The 22303-nt window shown below is 42.1% G+C and overlaps 1 protein-coding gene across 1 annotated transcript in view; it reads right to left on the bottom strand.

Annotated features, from left to right (window-relative positions):
- HSD17B4 (hydroxysteroid 17-beta dehydrogenase 4) overlaps positions 1 to 22303 on the bottom strand; it is a 127657-nt gene that overhangs the window by 36516 nt on the left and 68838 nt on the right. Inside the window, exons 17-18 of the mRNA XM_065406047.1 lie at positions 22155 to 22220; positions 7200 to 7269 (exon numbers count right to left, since the gene is read on the bottom strand). Coding sequence (XP_065262119.1) covers positions 7200 to 7269; positions 22155 to 22220 — 136 coding nt within the window. The remainder of the gene's footprint in view (positions 1 to 7199; positions 7270 to 22154; positions 22221 to 22303) is intronic.

Genomic DNA, 22303 nt, shown 5'->3' with positions numbered 1-22303 from the left:
GGCTTCAAAGGGTCATCAAGTCCAGTCCTCTATGCTGAGGCAGGACCAAGTAAACCTAGACCAGCCCTGACAGGTGTTTGTCCAACCTGTTTTTAAAAACCTCCAGTGATGGGGATTCCACAACCTCACTTGGAAGCCTTTTCCAGAGCTTAACTACTCTTATAGCTAGAAAGGTTTTCCTAATATCTAACCTAAATCTGCCTGGCTGCAGATCAAAACCATTAATTCTTGTCATACTTCAGTGGACATGGAGAACAATTGATCACAGTCCTCGTTATAACAGCCCTTAACATATTGGAAGACTGGTTATCAGTCTTCTTTTCTCAAGACTAAACATACCCAGTTTTTAAAACCTTTCCTCATAGCTCAGATTTTCTAAACCTGTCACCATTTTTGTTGCTCTCCTCTGGACTCTCTCCAATTTGTCCACATCTTTCCTAAAGTGTGGCACCCAGAATTGGACACAGTACTCCAACTGAGGCCTCACCAGTGCCATGAAGAGTACGACAATTACTTCCGCAGTCTAACATTCAATGCTCCTGTTAATGCACCCCAGAATGGTATTAGCCTTTTTCGCAACTGCATCACATTGCTGACTCATATTCAATTTGTAATCCATTATAACCCCCAGATGCTTTTCAGCAGTACTACTACCTAGCCACTTATTCCCCATTTTGCAGTTGTGCATTTGCACAGTTGTCCCTCCTAAATAAAATACTTTGCATTTGTCTTTACTCAATTTCAACATGTTAATTTCAGATTCTCCAATTTGTCAAGGCTGTTTTGAATGCTAATCCTGTCCCCCAAAGTGCTTGCGACCCCTCCCAGCTTGGGGTCATTCACAGGTTTTATAAGCAAACTGTGTATTCCATTATCCAAGTCATTAATGAAAATATTGAATAGTACCGGACCCAGGACTGAGCCCTGTGGAACACTGATTGATACACCCTCTGAGTTCAGCGTGAACTATTGATAACTACTCTTTGAGTAAGATCTCTCTAGCAGTTGTGCACCCACCTTATAGTAATTTCATCTAGACCTCATTTCCCTAGTTTGCTTATGAGAATGTCCTGTGGGACTGTGTCAAAAGCCCTACTAAAATCAAGATTTAGAACATCTACTGCTTCCCCACTCTCCACTAGGCAAGTAACTCTGTCAAAGTAGTAAATTAGGTTGGTTTGCCATGATTTGTTCTTGACAAATCCATGCCGGCTTTTCATTATAACCCTGTTATCCCCTAGGTGCCTACCAATTGATAGTTTAATAATTTGTTCTGGTATTTTTCCAGGTATTGAAGTTAGGCTGACTGCTCTATAATTTCCTGGGTGCTCTTTGTTCCCCTTTTCATAGATATGGTTCTACATTTGCCCTTCTCCAGTCCTCTGGGACCTCACGCATCCTCCATGAGTTCTTGAAGTTAATTGCTAGCAATTCCAAGATTGCATCAGCTAATTCCCTATGTATCCCAGGATGAATTTCATGGGGCCTTGGCAACTTGAATACAACTTTATCTCAACAGGTTAAATAATATTTATATATTTCCCTATTTTGGCTTGCATTCCTTGCACTTGTTGTTAATATTTATTAATATTAGTTCACATTAAATGAGACACAGAAATAGAGAACTAGGGAGTATCCCATTGAAATAGCCTTTGTTATAATTTATTATTTATATTATGGTAACACAAGTTCCAATCAGAACTGCAACCTATTATGGTATATGGTACGCAAGACACAGAAGTAGATACGCTTCCTGTCCTGAAGAGCTGATAATCTATGGAAACGAGGAGACATTCAAATACAGAATATTTTTCTGAATGAATATATAGCTTCTATAATTATATACATATATTTAAATATGAATGGAGACTATAGGTAGGGCTAGTTACGCTACCTATTGAGGTTGCCTGGCACGTCCCATTATAAGTTGCTGTTTTCAGGTGCTTACAGCTTTACCAACTTTAACTCTTTGGGCTGAAATTCTCTATGTTGGATGTTCGCCTCAAAATTAATTTTTAGGAAAATTTCAGCCAAAACAGTTCAGCCATTTCTGAGAACAAAGCTAGGGAAAAATACGATTTTTATCTACATTAAAAAAATACTGGCAACCTTTTTTGGAACAGCACTAGCAGCCCTAGGCGCTAGGGTTGCCAACTTTCTAATCGCACAAAACTGAACACCCTAGCCCCGCCCCTCCCCTGCCCCTTCCCTGAGGCCACACCTCCCGCTCACTACATTCCCCCTCCCTCGGTGGCTTGCTCTACCCCACCCTCACTCACTTTCACTGGGCTGAGGCAGGGGCTTGGGATGCGGGAGGGGGTATGGGCTCTGGGCTGGGGATGAGGGGTTTGGGGTGTAAGAGGGGGCTCCGGGGGGGCGGGGGAGGGCTGAGGGATTCATCATGAGGGAGAGGGCTGTGGGTTGAGACAGGGAGTTGGGGTGTGGGAGGAGGTGAGGGCTCTGGGCCGGGGGTGCAGGCTCTGTGGTGAGGCTGGGGACGAGGGGTTTGGGGCGCAGGAGGGAGCTCCAGGCTGGGGCCAAGGGATTCAGAATGCAGGAGGGTTGCGGCAGGGAATTGGGGTGCAGGAGGGGATGCAGGCTCTGGGGTGGGGCCGGGGATGTGGGGTTCTGGTTTGGGAGGGGGCTCTGGGCTGGGGCAGGGGGTTGGGATGCAGGGCGTGTGAGGGCTCTGGACTGGGGCTGAGGGGTTTAGCATGCAAGAGGGGGCTCCACGTTTGGGGGGGGGCTCGGGGCTGGGGTGTGGGATGTGTGTGAAGGCTCTGGGCTGGGGAGTGGGCTCAGGGATGAGGGTTTTGGTGTGTAGGAGGGGGCTCTAGGTTTGGGGGGGCTCAGTGCTGGGGCAGGAGGTTGGGGTGTGGGGTGTGTGTGAAGGCTCTGGGCTGGGGGGTGGGCTCAGGGATGAGGGCCGGGGCTCGAGCTTGGGGCACGGCCTTACCTCATGCAGCTCCCAGTCAGCGGCGCAGCAGGGGGGCGACTAAGGCAGGCTGCCTGCCTGTCCTGACACCATGTTGCATGCGCACTGGAAGTGGACAGCAGGTCCAGTGCTAGTAGGCGGGGGTGGGGGCAGGAGGCTCCGTACATGCTGCTCTTGCCGCAGGCACCGCTTCCCCCAGCTCCCATTGGCCTAGGAGCTGGACCTGCTGGCCGCTTCCAGGCCGCAGCGTGGTACCCCAGGACAGGTAGGGACTAGCCTGCCTTAGTGCCGCAGCACTGCCGTCCAGACCTTTAATGGTCCGGTCGGTGGTGCTGACCAGAGCCACCAGGGTCCCTTTTCGACCTGGTATTCCGGTCGAAAACTGGACACTTCGTCACCCTACTAGGCGCTGGAACAAGGATCTGAAAATTGGCAGAGGATAGTCTTTGTGTCAGCAATGTGACTTTTGCCATTCCTCTGAAAATCCACCCAAATGTGGCCAAGTTATAAGTCTTTGAAAAAATGGCAGTTCGTGCATACTTGGTACTGACTAGCTAGAGCTTAACAGCTAAAATCTCTGAAGTCTGTGTCCCTGGTGAGCATGCTTGAAACACTCACAGCAACAGGATTGTGCATGCATGAAGACCACAACTGAGCACTCTCCCTTCTAGGTCAGGGGCTCAGGGGCAAAGCTGGACTTTCCCTGTAATGGCTGCTCCAGGCCATGGGGGGAGAAGCATGCACCAGGTACTGGACTTAAGAGCAGGGAGCTTGTCTCTCCTGCCTCTCAATGTACTCCTGCTGGCATCCAGGGAGTGTAGAGGAGGAAGCCATCTGATTCATATGAAGAGGAGACAATAGCTGGACATGGGAAGAGAGAAAAAAGTATATTGGAATAAGGAGTCTGGTGAGACTAAGACTGGAGGTTTATGGGAGAGGAGAAAGAAAAACTGAGAGGGAATGGCTAGGCAAGGAGCCTGGGACAGGCTAGGCAAGGATGACTAGTAGCTAGGAGATGGGACTGACTGGGCAAGGACACTATGAGCGGGAACCAGTGAGAAATGGCTGTGGAGGGAGGAGGAACATTGACATCAGACAAGGAGCTAGAGAGAGGGGGCAAACTGAGACTGGTTGGACACGGACACCAGGACTAGGAACTGGGCGGCAGAGAAATGGAGACATTTGACAGGGAGCTGGGGTGCAAGTGAGGAAGTGGGACTGGCTGAGACGTAGAGAGCCAGGGAAAGAGTGGGGGGAAACTGAGATTGGACGAGGAGCCTGGGGAAGGAGACTAGGACTGTGAGCCAGTGGCCTGGAGGAAGGAGAGAAAGATCAGATGAGGAGTTTGGGATGGAGACTAGGATTGGCAGGGCAAGGAGACTGGGAATGAGATGAGAAGCCTGAAGAATGGATACTGGGAATAGGCAAGGAGAATGGAACTGAGACAAGAAACCCAGGCAATCTTTATTCTGGCATTTCCTAACTTGATTGTATTGCTTGACTTTGCAACCTTAATAATGTTCTTTTAATGTAATTTTGTGTGTGTGATATACACCATACACATACCCACCCCTCAGCTTCGTTACTGTACATTGGCACATATGTAGGCATCACAGCAGAAATGGGTACAATACCAATATGAAGAGAACAATCAAGTCTGCATATGTGCGTCCTTTACACCAAACATCAATAGCACTATCTTCTAGCTCTCTTACTGCCTACCCAAAATTGGCCTGGATGAAATGCAACTGGTTAAAGCTGAATCCAAGCAAGACAAAGGTGATACTGGTAGGATGAGAGACGCACTTCAAAGAACCTGCCCCCATCAAAACATCGAGTACCTCGGACTGTTGTCAGTTTGAAGCCTTGGGGTCTCTTTTGGATTTCTCAGTGCTAACAGCTACACAAATAGCCATGTAGCAAAGAGACACCAGTTTCATCTACCTAGTCAGAAGAAGAAACCTATCCTATCAGACACTGATTTTGACCTTTAGGCTTGATCATCACAATTCATACATGCAAGGACACTGGGAGTGGGAGCCAGTGAAGCAAACAGAGGAGGGAGGAATGAAGTTACATGTCCTGAAAACATTACAGTAAGTACAAAATGCAGAAGCCTCTTTGCTTAGGAATACAGGTTAGTGTGAACATCACCTTGATGCTTCTCTCTCTAAACTGACTCCCCACTCAAGTGTCCAATTCGAGGTCTTGGTCCTGCAATTCATAATCATAACCTCCCATGCCAGCAATGTTGTACTGGAACAGTGAATCAGTCATTCAATATGAGGCAGCTCATGGGTGTAGGAGACAGAACTTTCACAAGAGCTGAACTTAAACTATGGAATTAATTTATGCAAGAGAGAAACCACTTTCAGTGCTAAACGCAAAACTCATTTCTTCAGTTTTGCTTCCCTTCATTGCTTTCTTCACAAAAACGCCAATACTAACAAGCACTCAATAACCTACAAACCAATCAAGCTATTTCTCCTACAGACTAGGATAAAAGTGAGGAAGCATGGGAGAGAGCAGTATTATTTCTATTTTTGAATACTTGGGAGGTGCCCAGATGGTACAGTTACAAGTGCATAGATATTATATAAAAATACCCCTTCTGTGACAATATTTGTGAGTTTCAAATTCATTATCCTCAAATGCCTAAGCACATAAGCTTAACATTTGCTTTCTGTATGCATTTGTGAAAGAAAAACTTGATCATTTAAAGTGCTCATGGAAATTTAAATCTAAAACAAAAAGGATGTGAGCTTGTCCAAAGCAAATTCACTGTAAAATTTAAGAGAACACTTGTTGAAAATCTTTTCAGGTATTTGTTCAATATGTTTCTATTTAATTTACACATATGGGTAAGGAACTGACCAAATCCTTGTCTCAAATGCAATGTGGCTGTTCTTTAGGTTCTGTTAAATGAACAGATATTCTCAGCTACCACGTTCATTTGGCTTTTCAAAAGACTACTTGCACTATGTGCAAGTCTGGGTTTGTGGCAGCAAAGGAGTAGAGCCATCTGTGATTTCTTTTCTTTTGTAAGGATGTTTTCTTAATATTGGGCCTCAACATGTAAACACAGGCTCTTACTCACAGAGAAAATAGTCTCTCCCCAAGGCCATTCTGAGTGGAACTGTAGGACTCTATTTAAATATCCAACCTGCATTATCATCATCAGCTGAGCAACACAAATCCCACAATTAAGTGGATCAGTAGAATCTCCTCAAGGACTGTAGTGAAATTTAACAACAAATAATAAATAACCAATAAAGATAAACTACCAACAATCAGTGCAGTGCTGTACAAAACACAATAATTAAAGCCCCTGCCCCCTGAGACGCTTATTTTCTAAAAGAAAGACACGGCTATAGCAAGATGCACTGGGAGATTCAGAGTTAACTTAGGTGTTTCCTTTTTTCGTTGTTGAGGTGGAGAGAATACTAACATGCACTAGTGTTTTTGAAAGCAGCGAGTCTTTAGAATGAGGAGGGGATGGGAATCTGGTGTATTAACACTGGGGGGGGGGGGGAATTACAGGACTCTCATGCTAATATGTCTCAATATCCATGCAAATATTATTTTATAGAGACACAGAAGGGCGGGGAGGGCTTGTACACACTACCACTTATCTCTTTGAGCAAAGGCACTTCTGTACTACCAGTAAGATGTTTGTAAAAACTCATAGTTCTTAGGTAATTAGATTACATTCCACCCCAGACAATATCATCAACAAATAACTCCTGGTGTTACTTAGTTTGGCATGTGAAATTATCAAGCTGACCAACTCTATGGGCTAATGGCAGTTCTCTGAACAGTTTTGTAGAAGTGGCTTCAAAAGGGTATCACATCAACTTTTTGAACTAAGACAGTAAACTGCAGATTATAGACTTTAAGTTAAGAGAAAACTAGTGAGAGTGGCAGAATGGGATGCAAGGGAACTCCAACAGAAAGATGGAAGACCAGCTTTCCTTCAGGGGGGAAAAAAAGATTGTACATAAACTGTAACCAAAAGCAGCAATGATTAAAAAAAGTGTAATGCTGCACATTATTTTGACTGACAAAGGGAACATTTAATGTTAAGTTTTAAGAAACGACATTAAAAGGTAACGGGGTAGGTTTGTTTTTTTACAAAATCCCTCAAATGTGTTGACTAAATGACAAACTTAAAAATATTATTTTTACCTAATACTAAATCGTTCCCAACCCTAGCACTATTAAAAAAAAAAAAAAAAAAAAAAAGGTAGTGTTCCTCAAAGCTCACCTCCAAGAGCAGCAAAACCAGGATCAACGTGTAAAGGATTCCAATCCCCACTGAGCCGATACAAGGCAGCCTGTGGAAACAGAAAAACAAAAGTGGAAAATTAGTCTGGGTTGGTAAAAAATCTAGCACAAGCCACATGCAACCTGTGATTGTGGGAGGAATTCATCACAATCTGCTTAGCTGGTGTTCTGATACTGCAATCTATAACAAGGACAAATATAAATTACATATTATTTTCAACACCTGCCACAGTACAGAAACAATTGCCAAAGATGCAGGGAAGTGTGCCAAGAACTGCATCTGGACTTGGTACATCAATGAATAGTATTAGCTAAGAAAGTACACAACTCTTCCTTGAGATTAAATATATGGGGAAGCATCCTGCCTCGAGATAGCCATCTCACCTCTGTATGCATGAGCAAGGAATGGTGCTCTGTATCCACTTCCTCACAAAGTGCAGCAAAACACCTGGAGTTTGTTGCTCTGGATTTAATAAAATTAACGAGTGTTACTGCTGTGTTCAGAACACTGTGAAGACCTGGTTCAGTATTTTTTGCAGCAAGCACCTCTCAGAGTAAAAACAAACACTGTGTCCAAATAGCGTAAACAACACCGGAATGCTTTCCAGTCATCGTTGCGGCTCCATCAGGGCAGACCCTGATGCAATTAGTCCAGCTAATCTGCTAATTTGCAAAACAAAAAGTCTTCCTTTATTTCCTTATTCCACACATATCGAACATTGTCAAGTAAAGGGACATTTGTGAAATGTCTGTGGATTCAGCTAATTGTAAAGCAAAATCATTGACATGCAGCCGATCAATATGCTGTGAAACTGTGTCTTCTGACACAGAAGTGATCCGTCATTTGACACTGGTATTTTTGTCAGTACCTTGGCCTTCTTCTCCCCAAACGCTTCCTTTGTTATTTCAATAACACATGGCATTATCAAAGTCCCAGCAATCGTATGTGATTTTTTTGTTTGAGCAATTTTATGCGCCACTATGTAGGATGATCTTAAAAGCTTTTATTCCACAGTAGTTGTGAATTTCATTATTCCGTTAGTATCAAGCAGTTCCTTGGCCTTTCGCTCAAAAAATGAACGATGCTTATCCTTATGCATGTCATGCTTTGCAATTAAGTGTCTCTGTAATTTGGAGGGTTTCAAACATTCATTGGTTAGTATTTGTGCACAAATTACACACTGTGGTTGAGGTATATCTCCACTTCCAGAACAAATAAAACTGAAATTCAAATAGTTGTCTTCATATTTCCTAAATTTTGCAAGGTTAATAACGGCTTTATGTTTCTTACTCTCTTCATCTCCTTGGTGTTCTTCACCCCTTACGGTGGTTGAACTTGTTGAAGGAAGTTCGGTATCATCACTCTGTGGGTTTTGTTGTTTTGAAGCTGATGGTCGAATTCAAAATTTATCCATATCTGATATTTATTGTTTATGCTTACAACAATTTTCCCTGTGCTGTGTAACTTGCTACTCCTGCTGAAATAGCTCCTTTACACCCTGTGAAAAATGAAAGGGGTGGGTGGGTAGCTCCCTTTTATGGACACCCAGCCAACCAGTTAGCTATAAAATCCCTCTTAGTAGCTGTTCTCTACTTGCTTTACCTGTAAGGGGTTAAAAGTCTCACTGCTTGTGTCATAACTATAAAGGGAAGGGTAACAGCTCTCCTGTGTACAGTACTAAAATCCCTCCTGGTCAGAGACTCCAAAATCCTTTTACCTGTAAAGGGTTAAGAAGCTCAGGTAACCTGGCTGACACCTGACCCAGAGGACCAATAAGGGGACAAGATACTTTCAAATCTTGGGGGGGGGAAAGGCTTTTGTGTGTGCTCTTTGTTTTAAGGGGTTGTTCGCTCTTGGGACTGAGAGGGACCAGACATCAATCCAGGTTCTCCCCATCTTTCTAAACAAGTCTCTCTTATTTTCAAAATTGTAAGTAAAAGCCAGGCAAGGTGTCTTAGATTTACTTTGTTTTCTCAACTTGTAAATGTACCTTTTACTAGAGTATTTATCTTTGTTTGCTACACTTTGAACCTAAGACAGAGGGGAGTCCTCTGAGCTCTTTAAGTTTGATTACCCTGTAAAGTTATTTTCCATACTGATTTTACAGAGATGATTTTTACCTTTTTCTTTAATTAAAAGCCTTCTTTTTAAGAACCTGATTGATTTCTCCTTGTTTTAAGATCCAAAGGGGGTTTGGATCTGTATTCACCAGGAGTTGGTGAAAGGAAGGAGGGGGGAAGGGTCAATTTCTCCTTGTTTAAGATCCAAGGAGTTTGGATCTGTATTCACCAGGGAATTGGTGAAAGGTTTCTCAAGGCTTCCCAGGGAGGGAATTCTTGAGATGGTGGCAGCGGACCAGAACTAAGCTGGTAGTTAAGCTTAGAAGTCCTCATGCAGGCCCCTACATTTGTACCCTAAAGTTCAAAGTGGGGATACAGCCTTGACAGCTTGCATAGGTAAAAGGAAGGGAGTGGGCACCCAACCAAAAGAGCCAATGGGAGGGCTAGAACTTTTTAAAATTGAGGAAAAACTTGCCCTTTGTCTGTCTGGGGTTGTTCTTCTGGGGAGAAGGGGACAGGGCAGCAGTTATGTTGTAAGAAGCTTGGGCCAGGCATGAAAACCCATCAGTATCATACCTAGAAACTACTCATTTGAAACCCCAGATATGTAAGTAGATCAGGAAATGTCTAGGAAGACGCGATTAGGTTTCTCTCTTTTATTTCTTTATGGCTTGTGGATTCCTCTGTGCTAACGCCAGGTGCTTTTTGTTTTGCTTGTAACCTTTAAGCTGGACCTCAAGAAAGCTCTTCTTGATGCTTAATTCTTGTAGGTTTTTTTTTAATCTAGCAAATGCCCAAGTTCCCAGATGTATTTTCTTTCTTTTTTTTATTAATAAAATTTACCTTTTTTAAGAACAGAATTGGATTTTTGTGTCTTAAGAGGTTTGCGCACACGTTGTTTAATTAGCTGGTGGCAACAGCTGATTTTTTTCTCTCTCTTTCTTAGCTCTTCCCCGGGGGGGGGGGGGGAGAGGGCTTGAGGGTACCCCACAGGAAGGAATTCCCAAGTTCGCCTTTCTGGGTTCTCAAAGGGGTTCTGCACTTGGGTGGTGACAGCATCTACCCATCCAAGGTCAAGGAGAAGCTGTAACCTTGGGAGTTTAATACAAGCCTGGAGTGGCCAGTATTAATTTTTAGAATCCTTGCGGGCCCCCGCTTCCTACACTCGAAGTGCCAGAGTGGGGAATCAGCCTTGACACACCCAGTAAATGGAGCTAACATAACCTGCAAGGGTGGCATCAGACTCAGAAACCAAGGAGTGAGCCCTCGCATGCAAGGTCTCTGAAGGCAGAGCCAGTGCTGTGCCAGAAGGCATTGAGGCTGACCTACAGGCTGGGTGGCCCCCACCCGAGGTGCTGACCCAGAAGCCTGAGCCCCACCTCCTGGGGATGAAGCTGGGGTAAAGGCTTGGGCTACAGCCCCGCCAGGGAGCAGGGCTTCAGATCATGCGGGGTACCTGGGCTCAGGGCTTCAGCCCCTGGCTCCCGCATGGTGGCTCTCTGCTTCAGCCTTGTAGGGGAACCAGGACTTGGGGCTCCAGGATTCAGCCCTGCAGCTCCCAGCTTTAGCCCCATGGAGGCAACCAGGTTCATGGCTCCAGGCTTCAGCCCCATAGCGGCGTCTTGCCGCCACGCTCCCATCCGGGAGCGGGGAGGCAACAGCATGGAGCTTCTCACCTCCAGCAGGGAGATCCACACATGGAGTCCAGTCAGCAGCCATGCTTCTGGCAGGAAGCCAGGACCCTGTGGGACAGTGGCAGCCTGGCTTGGAGTGAAGACCCGGCAGCAATGACAGACAACAGCCGATGTAAGGAACGCAGTGTCTACATAGACACTGTGTGGCCCTAACTACATCAACATAAGCCTTACACCTCTCGTTGAAGTGGATTTATTATGTCGGCATAGCAGGGGAGTTACGCTGATGGGAGGGGCATTTCAGTGAGTACACTACCACTATTTTGTCTATGACAGCTGACTTTTGTTGACAAAACTGTGTAGTGTAGACAAGGCCTAATAGTCTAAGGTACAAACACACAACTGTCAAGTCTTAACTACTGCACTAAGCTCTACAAATGAGAGCTCTGCAAATGGGAAGGCAGGACTAACTTGCTGCGGGGACAGGAGAGGAGAATTTGGACCACGTTAGCCATAAGAAGCTGGTATATTTGGTTCTGTGAGATGAGTAAAGTCAAGCTGTGTGGGAAGTTGATGGCACCCCTTATTGCCAGGAAGTAGAGAGGAGCAATGTGAAAAAGCAGATTAGCTAAAACAATGCGTGTCTTTGTTAGGAGTAATCTGTGGCCTTGATGCCATTGCGATCAAAGATAGATGGCAGTCATTTTGAAAGCGAGCAGCATGTGGCCTCGGTCCCATTAACAACAGTAGGAGATTACAGCCATTTTGAAAAAGAGCAGTGCTTCATGGAATTTTCTGAAGTAGAAATTATTCTCCATTACAAAAGAGGCTGAAGAATAGCAGCAAAAAATTACCCTTAATCCTAAAATGTTCACGTGTGGCCTGAGTAAAAGAATTCAGTGAGTTATAACTAAATGGGAAGTTTCAGTATCTTTGCTATTCTGCTACTTTGCTGCTAAATTTCTTAAAGGACCTATTTTTAATTACTTTTAAATCAAACTAATTAACAGATTTACTTGTAAATTGTTGGAAAATTCATTATATACTCAAAAAATAATTTTGGGGCGCATATATTTTATTTTTCATACATAACAAGGACATTAAATGCCTGCTTTAAGGGCAAAACGTGACTCAAACCTAGCTATGTAGCTGCAACCAGTATCTTTATATGAAGTGGTGCTTGAGTTGAGGACAAAAGTGGAAGAGAATTTTTATAATCCACACTTTAAAAAAAAAAAAAAAATACAACTAAAGACAAAACATGACATGCTTACTTCTTATAAAAACTACCAAGTAGTGTTTAGAAATAACTAGGTTCAGAACATTAAATGCAATCAATACATTTGATCAAAAATCAAAAGCATTAAAGTGTTTTACCTTTCTTCAACATTCATCTTAATAGAAATGTTCTCAGTTACAAAAGCATAAGACGTAACTGGATAAAACAGAGTTCAGGTTTAATGCAGCCAAGTTAGACCTGTCAACAATTTCTTTTCACTGAAAGCAGTCTTTTGTATTATTTCATTATATGAATAGTATTCCAAAACAAAAGCAGATTTAAAAAAAAACAACCAAACCTTGTTATCTTCTCTTTCTACATCCCGACAATGATGACAGCATTTCCTGAAGTCTTCAGTGATAACATAAAAAAAGTGATCCATCCTTGGAGTTTGACAAGAGTCAATTGATTAGGGGTATTAGACTGAAGTCAGTCATAACATGGTTAGATTGTTCTCCAATTAATAATAAACTGTCAAGTCTCATTTCCTAACAATTTAGGAGTTCTGCCAGATCACAAAAGGAAAGGCGATATTCAACCTGTCCGTGCCAATTTTTCAATCTTGCCTGCATACTACAATAAAGGTCACTGGTAAAGCTAACAGAAAAGGAAGCCAGCTATCCATTTATACATTCTCCCTTCTGTCTGGAAAGAAGAGTTTTGTCTGAGAGGGTGTAACTTTTTCTTTGCCTAAAAAATACACATGCCAAAAATCACAGTTTCACTAATGAATAGCAGCAGTCAAACATCCTCATGCAGGAAAAAAGCTGATTGCTAGAACAAGGCTCTGGATCTATATATTTCCAAGTGTTGTGTTCTGCCACAAAGGTACTACAGAGCTCTCTCTTACCCATGCCACCAAATGTTTCTAGATCAACTAATAGATCCGATATAGGCTCTGATCTAGAGAAGTCCTTAAGCACATGCTTAAGTGCCTAGCTGAATAGGGATGGGCTTAAGCATATGCTTAAATTTAAGCACATCTATTTAAGTACTTTGCTGAACCAGGGCCTTAAGCATTCAAAATTATGTTAATCACCTATTTTTGCAAGGTAGGTAATGGGAGGGAGGAATGGGTAGACGATACAAACCAGTACAAATATACTGTACTTTGCAGATAATAAATCTTTCTGTTCACCTTAGAGGAGGAGATATATGTGAAACAAGTAGCTTATAACTGGTTTCCAATAGCCAGAATATTTTTGTGAAAATCCAGTGCACAAATTATTCAGTTCTTTGAGGAGATACTCACTATAGGAAATCTCAATCTATACTTAGCCAGATAACATTTACTTTTCAACACTGGCCCCCATGAATGGAATACTATTCCAAGTCTGCCCCATCAAGACACTAAAGCCTTCATTCAAATTTCTCCTTGACTTATTTTTTTTCGTGCCCTTAACAACTATTGTTTAAAAAAAATTTTGTAGCACCTAGACATGAATAAGACAAAATGAATTAACTACATGATTTACTGCAGTACCCCAGCTCTTCCTTGCCCCACTCCATCCCTTCTTTCCCATTTATCCCACGATACATCTGTCAGATCTAAAATTAGATTGTAAACCCTTTGGGACCGGCACCAAGTCTGTGAGCTGTGTGGTTTTAGATAACTTTTTGTCACTTAAAAACACTAATACACCTCTACCCCAATATAACGCTGTCCTCGGGAGCCAAAAAATCTTACCGTGTTACAGGTGAAACTGCATTATATCGAACTTGCTTTGATCCGCCGGAGTGCGTAGCCCTGCCCCCCCAGATCACTGCTTTACTGCGTTATATCCAAATTAGTGTTATATTGGGTCGCGTTATATCAGGGTAGAGGTGTACCACCACCACCACAAGCAACATACAAAAATTCTTCTCTACTAGAACCTCAGTTAAACAGAAAAGCTAACCTAGGTTTATAACCTTTACTAAAAGTGGCATAAATATTTGTACATACTTTGATAATACACACTGAATACATGAAGGGGAGGATGGGTGGAGATGAAAGAGGTCTGTATGTAAATAAAATGGCCAGTAGCACAATATGTTCTTCCCCCATTCACCATCTTATAATACAGAACAAATGCTAATGTATTCCAAATTCACAATCATCTTTATGCCTCCGAACTCAGAAAATTATATTTCTAGCTGCCCAGCAGGGATAAATTCAGGAAATGGAAAAATCTCACATCTTGAAAGTGGCATCATAAAATTTAATAAACTTTCTAAGTAATTTGCTATTATTAGGTGCTCGCTTACTTCACAATTTCAGGGAATTAACAGTGCAACATTCTCTGACTACTAAAGCCTCCAGACAAATTAAGAAAACATCACAACCTTGCAATGGCCTCACTCCTCTCTGCTCTGCCTGTACTGTCTTTTGTTTTTAAGCAAATCTTCTTGGCATGCTCTCAGAATTTGTGAGCCAACAGCAGCATTTCATTCTCTCCATCATGAAACAAATTATTCATGCTACAAACAACAAGAGTCACCTGCGGCTTCCAGGAGGCTCTCTTATGCTGTCCTCTGAAGTTAGTGTAAAGTTACATGCTTTCAGGGAATGTTGCACAAGGCAGAGTCTCAACATTCGTCTTTTAACCATTTTCCCCCCTCCAAGCACTCTGCTCTTTTCAGAATCTTCTCTTTTATTTGGCTGTATCTTCACAACCTCCCAAATGGCGCTACCAACTGTTACATGCCAGCCTCTGAAAAATTCCTTCCACTTTTGCATGCCTTACTGATTTGTTTTATTTAAAATAAAGGAAGGGCTATCAAAGGAATGAAGCGCCATGCAGCAATAATTACTACATATTCTAATTAAAGAAAATACCTTTATTTTTGCATTTTCTTTGGGGATCTAATCACTATTTCATACGAAGAAAGGAGCTCAGGGGAGAGAACAAGAAAACTACTGGTCAGCCTCACAGAGTGCTGCAGAATATCACTTCAAGAGGGGGGGAAATAAGAGGGTATGAAGTTCCCTAGGTTGAGGAAGCAAATATCCCCATTCCCCAAATCCATGGTGGCAGACAGACTCAGCCCTGATGTCCCTGCTATCTTTGGCTGAGTCTCCCTGTGGCTGATCAAAGGGAACCCAGAGAAAACAGGATTATTTCCTGAAGGACTATCCGCTACCTTATCAGGAGATAAGACCAGTCCCCTTATCAGCGAAGCTGTATAGAGAGTTATTGGTGGGGATCCACGAATGGAAGGGCAGGAAGTAAGAGAGGCAATATTACAGACACACATCCTATTCTGCACAGGCAACAGGAGATCTGTCTGGAGGGAAATACTCGGGCCCCAGTCCCACCACTACATTTACAGGTCTTGTCAGTTTCATCCCTTGAATAATGCAGGTATAGGTACCAGAAGCAAGACAGTTACTCTTTAGGCTCCCAACAGGCTTTATCTCGAGCTGCTAATCTAAGCTAAAAGCTGAGGTGCCATGTCTTCACTTCACATTGTAACTGGAGTCAGTCAACAGTTAGCTTAACCAAAGTAAGAAGAAACCTTTTTTGTTTTTTTACAATATAAGATATACCCTCTCACCTCCAATTTGCAATTCAGAGTTCCCTGAGCCTCATCTGTTTATAGACACAATCATAGCAGCAACAGTAGCATTTTGAGTCAGAAATAATCATTCTGACACAGCTGTTAAAAATGGGATGAAGTTGGGGGGAAGAGAGACAAATGGATTAAGAGGCAGAATTTTGTTCTTTTTTTTTTAATGTACTAGATGTTGGCTTAATATATTATATTTTCTCAATATTTGGAATGCACTTATTTTTCACAGTATATAAAGCAAAAAATGTTTCATTTCCAAGTTCACTGGTCTGTAACAAAACTAGTATTGCACACACATTTTTATCTATCCTGAACTCCACTGTGTTCCTATTTAGATTTAGCACCACCATACTAACCAGGCTTGAAAAATTAACCAGTCACCTACTAGCAAGAGGTATAGCAGTACCAATGACAAAGGAATCAGAGGGGGAACGGGGCCTACAGTGAGGTCCAGGGGCAATGCCCTGGTGATAACTCTTCCCAGCATCCCATGAGTCCACAGAGTTTCGAATATAAAATACTGAAACTGTCACACCAGTTAAGGCTGCTGGTTCATCTAGACCAGTATCTGTTGGCATCAGAGAGAGCCCCAATAAGTCCCATTTCAGACTATTCTAGAATAACGCACTCAGAGGGAAAAATTCTTTATAACCTCTTTCAGTATTTGGTCGTGACTCCCCTACTGCAGTGGTTCTCAACCAGGGTATGTATACCCATGGGGATATGCAGAGCCCTTCCAGTGAGTACATCAACTCATCTAGATATTTGCCTAGTTTTACAACAGGCTACATAAAAGCACTAAAAAACTCAGTATAAACTAAAATTTCATACAGACGACTTGTTTATACATTTCATTGTATAGTATATAGAGTAGAAAGTACAATATTTACATTTCAATTGATTTATTTTATAATTATATGGTAAATATGAGACAATAAGCAATTTTTCAGTAGTAGTATGCTGTGACAGTCTGTATTTTTATGTCTGATTTTGTAACCAAGTAGTTGTTAAGTGAAGTGTAACTTGGGGGTAATGCAAGACAAATCAGACTCCTGAAAGGGGTACAGTAGTCTGGAAAGGTTAAGAGCCACAGCCCTACTGTGTCCATCCTTCAGTGGGGATTAGTCCAGCACGGGATGGACAGGCTTTGAAGCCCACAAGTTTTAAGTCTACCATGATAAAGAGCCCTGTGTAGAGAGGTTTATACAGATGAGTCAAAACAGTAGAGTTTGGTCCAGATGGGTTAGATAATTCACAGCTGTTGAATACAGCAGATGGCTCTGAGCTGGTTCTAGAGACTTTGGGAGGTCTTGAAAAAGATAGTCAGAGCTAAGAACTAGCAGGTTCGATACTTGCCAGGTTCTGTCTCACCGTCATGAGTGGTAAGAGGGAGGGTCGTGACCACCCTTGTTCAGGAGCATGAGGCAGCACAGGGGACATGCACAGCCCTGACAGATACAGTAACTCCTCACTTAACGTTGTAATTATGTTCCTGAAAAATGCAACTTTAAGCGAAACGATGTTAAGCGAATCCAATTTCCCCATAAGAATTAATGTAAATGGGGCGGGGGGGGGTAGGTTTCAGGGAAATTTAATATTGTACAGAGCAATGATGATTAAAACAGGGTGACGACCCACATTGGGGCCTGGACCCCAGTTTGAGAACCTCTGCACTAGAAGGTAATATGACATATCCTGTGCCAGTGGGTTTCGTAGTTACTAGCTAGACAGCAAACAAATGCTGAGTCTCAGGAACGACAATTTCAAATCCAGATGCTGGATTTCAAAACCGTTTTCCTCTATTCCCCTAGTATGTCCTCTCACCCCAGTCTGTGTCCCCCTGCTGCTATACCCATTTCCCACCCATTTCTGTCCCCCTAGCCTGACAACTCAAAATGCTCTTGTTGCTGTGCCCCTCTGGCTCCCTAGCCTAATCTTGGCCTCTACCTCCATCCTTCCCCAGTCCATCACTGCTATCGATTCAGGCTGCTTGCTCCTCCTCCTCCATGCTGCCTGGATCTGAGAAGGGGGACAGTCTCCCTGTTCACAGTCACTGTGGTCCCTAGCAGCAGAAATTGCATACAAAGTCCTGCTCAGCCCCGGGATGGAGTCTCTGGAGAATTTAGCTGCCAAATTAACAAGCTTTGACTGAACATGCACAAACTATGATTTTTGGATAAATTAGCTGCCAAATTTGGGTCGAATTTCATAAGTAGAGCAACAGACACGTACCTCATCCCAGGGCAATCCCCTGTCAAATTACAAGTTCCTGTTTAAAAGCATAGAGGTGCTAAAGCTTCTCAAGAAAACAGCTGTATGATTTTTTTTTAATATAGTCCAAACAACTGTGTTTGTCCCAAATCTCATTCTGAGAAACAGCTTAACTGTTTTTGCTGAAGCTTTCCAAAATTAATTCAGTCTGAAGCAGACACTCGTCTTGGAAAATTTCAGCACAAGACTGAAGTTTGGCATAGTTATAAGAAACTGAAAACAGGGTCTTATAATGGGAAGTGTCAGGCAACTTTTAGGCATGCTGAAGCATAAAAATTAGCATGAAAATCTAAATACCCCTGTGACATAAGTATTATCATTTTACAGATAGATAAACTGAAGCACAGAAGAGGTTAAGGGCTTGCCCCCACTATCTTTGGTGTAGATTCTAAATGCCCACCAGCGTGTTATGTGCTAGCTGGCCCATGTGGACCCTGCTGGAGGCACTAAAATTTCCATAGTGCATGTTAATGTAGTACTATTTGAAACACAATTACAGTAATGTGCCTTAGGGAACTTTTTGCATGCACCAAAAGGGTCCACATGACCCAGTGAGTGCACAATACACTGGTGTGCACTAGAATTTACACCCCAGACAGCAAGGACTAAGACACTCTGTAAACAAGCCCTTAGCGACTTGCCCAAGTTCTCACAGTGAGTCGGTGGTAGGGCTGAGACTAGATTCAAGGTCCGACTCTCAGTACTGTGCTTTAACCATAAGACTTTTCCACTGCATAGTTAACGGTGTGATACATGATCTTGCTAGGCTGCAAAGTTAGCGATACATTTTACATACTCAAATTTAACTAAAATAGCTCAGCCTACTCATACAGAGCCACCACCAAAATCCAGGAGAATTCCATGGACAGAGAGAGTACCCACAGAATATTCATAGTCAAAACCCAGCATAGAGAACTATAGAGCTCATGCCCAATGTATCTAATACTACTTTTACAAATAGAAAAGAATTCTGCAGCTGATTGATATAATATCAGATATTTTATTGAAGAAATACAAGTGGTTATTTGACACCACATAGTACTTCTACCTCTGCTTGTAGTTGGGTAGATTTCTCACTTAAGTGTGCACCATCAATGACAGTGGAGGAAAAGAGAACAAGTCGCATATAAAAGAGAGAGAAAATTACAACTGCTGAAGATGTGTTCTTGAAAAATCTTTCCCATTTTTATTATCGACCAGCCTCACCTCCAGCATTGTAAATTCAGAACATTATATCCACTACCAAAGTTAATTAAAAACTCATTCCACTCCACCTGTTTCCCCAGGAGAAAAAGAATCATAGATCATATCTGAAGCAGACACACAACACACATGGTAGTGTTACAAACATCATCTTATTGCGTTACTTAGAAAGCTATGAAGAGCATCATCTGACCAAGTCCATTTTTCTGCATAATTTTCTACTCATTGCCACTTATTTTGTGTAAGTATCTCACCAATGAAAGATGTTTCTAAGATGCTAAAAATACATTTTGGAGAAGGGTTAAAAGGAGCAAGTCTAACTAGATATGTATCACAGGTTGTGTATTTTAACTGCCTGATTAATCATTTAGTGGAATCTATTTCCATTCAATCATTTAAATTATCAGGTTGACAACTGACAGGACAAGAGTAACTAGATGATACTGCAGGCTCTGTAACTACATTAAGTGTCCCCTATGGGGCTGAAATTGAATGATTCATCTCTTGTTAAACTACTAATAGTCAAACGCTTTCTGGACTTTTTTGATCTTCTGTCAAAAATTCCATTTTATTCAAAGATTTACAGCAGTGAATGCAGTAAACCATTGTTCAGATTACAGATTGAGAGCAGGCCAGAAAAGTCCATGTTTGTCCACTCCAGTGCGTCCATGTTTGTACATATTAATGCAATAGGACAGACAAAAATACTGATACAAAAAATGAGCTCTTTGTGGAATGATTCCCCTGTATAGGGTGTTGTAGGGTTCCATTCTGTCATACATTCTGTTCAATATGCACACAAAGAGTAAGATGACTGGCCTGGAGTGGTATTAGCACTCTAACAGCACTCAGTTCCAAGGCTCTCTTTCCCTGGTTCGGAGAGCGAAGTACCATTTTATCTGCATCTGCATACAGGTAAAAGTTGCAACCTCTCTCCCTCTTGGACATGGACTTTGCCAAAGTTATTTGTCTCTTTGTTGTCTCGATATAGAACAACCCTTGAAGGCTTCTCTATGTTCAATGCCAATTTAGGACCTAATACAACTCCCACTGAAGATATTCAGAGTCTATTGACTTCAATAAAAGTTTAAATGGGTCCTTGTGAGATGTGCATCTGTTCTGTAATAATTTATGGATACGGTATATAAACCCAGTTATTACAGTGTTTACTGTATGACTATAGTAGGCTAAATCAGCAAGCTTATTGGGAAACAAACGGGAAAGCAAAACAATAGCTTCAACAAACACCCGAGGGCTGTTACAGGGCAATGGGAGAGCAGCTGGCCCTGAAGAGACTGACTCAACTTTATACTGGGGCCACCAAGCTGGTTTTTGATTAGCAGGGCCAAAACATCTGGGAACTGAGAAAAGAAAGGAACTCTGCTGGATAAAAAGCAACACACTCTGTCTAGGGGAAAGGATGTTGTCTGGGAGCTGGAGCGACTGTCACACTGGCTGTGGATTTCTGAAGAAGCTAGGCCTGCCTGCATCACCATCACAGGATGGTGGGGATTTATGTCAGACAGACACGTATGAACTATTTATTGTTCTCAAATCCTTTTTCTCTTAGGTCATGCTTTGTTCCTACTGTTTCGGTGAAACCATGCTTTGGTTTATGAAGGCTGTTGGGTCACTCTATTCACCACTAGTCATAGACTCCTGACAGGGAATACCAAACTAAGTCAGAAGGTTTGGGTATGCATGGTTGAGACACAGGGTACTATAGCTCATGGCCCAGTCTAGGAGTGGGAGAATAAAGCTATTCCACCCCAGAAGAGGTAAGGACATGTGGTCTGACACCTGAGGGGGTGAATTCAGAGACCAAAAAGGGGACACAGAAGCAGCTAGCCCTACAATTGTGACAGCTCTCACTTAACAGGACCCATTACCAGAGTGCTGAATGCCACATCTATTCTTGGAAGACGGAGCTGGCTTGCAGTTGCCTTCAAGGTGTTTATATTAAGCCATACATAGTTTGAATCCTAACTTGCAGAAAATGCCTCCCTCCCTTGGCTCCAACATGATGGCTGAGTAACAAGATCAGCTGGGGGGGGTTACTAACAGTCCCTAACTTTAAACATTTAAAAAAAACCAAACAGGTAAAATTTTCAAAAGCACTTAAGTCACTTAAGAGCTTGCTCTCATTTTCAAAAGGTAACTTAAGCACTTAAGAGCCAAAGTTCCATTGGTAGTCAATGGAACTTCGGCTCCGAAAGGGACTAAAAGTTGCATTTGAAAATAGTCCTTAGACACTTTTGATATTTTCACCCAGAGCTCTCTTGATGGACTGCTGTTAGCTTCTGAATTTGTTTTATTATCTGTTGACCTTCAAAAAATGATGCAAGACTCATCTATTTATTCAGGCTTTTGCTGTGGGGGAAATGATTGTACTTGAAGTATTAAAAGTGTGGATCTTGGCAGAGGGAAGTGTAATTGGACTGACATTTGTCAAGAGGTTTCACTGTTTTTGTTTTTAATTTCTATATATGCAACCAGAGGTTAAGATGAGTATATGCTTTATAAAACATTAACAACATTTTGACTGCATCACTCAGCACCACTGTGTTCTGAACCACCAGTGTTACTTTGTTCCATATCTTGTCACGCCCAGGCATTGGTACACGTTTTCAAAAATTCCTATTCTAATGAAAATTATTTTTCACAAATACAACATGACATGCTAATCATTTTAGCCTCTTTCCCATATAGCATTTTTACATTAGAAAAACTTGATAAGATTATAAGCCTTACAAAAGCAAAGAACATCATACATAAAAGTTTAAATACACAGAGTTATGATATTCCAAAGCAGAACACTTTATAACTTTATTTTAGTGAAAATAGAGAATTTATTAAAAATAAGGAGGGACAGGGGAGATTTCCCCAAGTAAATCTGATAAAGAAACTTTCCTTCCTTGAAAAAGTAAAACTTTACCTGATCAGCTGTAGTGACATCAGAAAGTACAGCATCAGGTGTTCTATTAGGCGGGTTCACTGTTACCTGAATGGAAAGAGTTAGAATATTTAAATGCAAAAAGATCACTCTCCTCTACCCACCCTAAAATCATAATCAGATATGTTTAA

Source organism: Emys orbicularis, chromosome 6, assembly GCF_028017835.1.
Source record: "Emys orbicularis isolate rEmyOrb1 chromosome 6, rEmyOrb1.hap1, whole genome shotgun sequence".
NCBI lineage: Eukaryota > Metazoa > Chordata > Testudines > Emydidae > Emys > Emys orbicularis.
The sequence above is the reverse complement of the archived record's forward strand: the minus strand, read 5'-3'. Positions and strand labels throughout refer to the sequence as shown.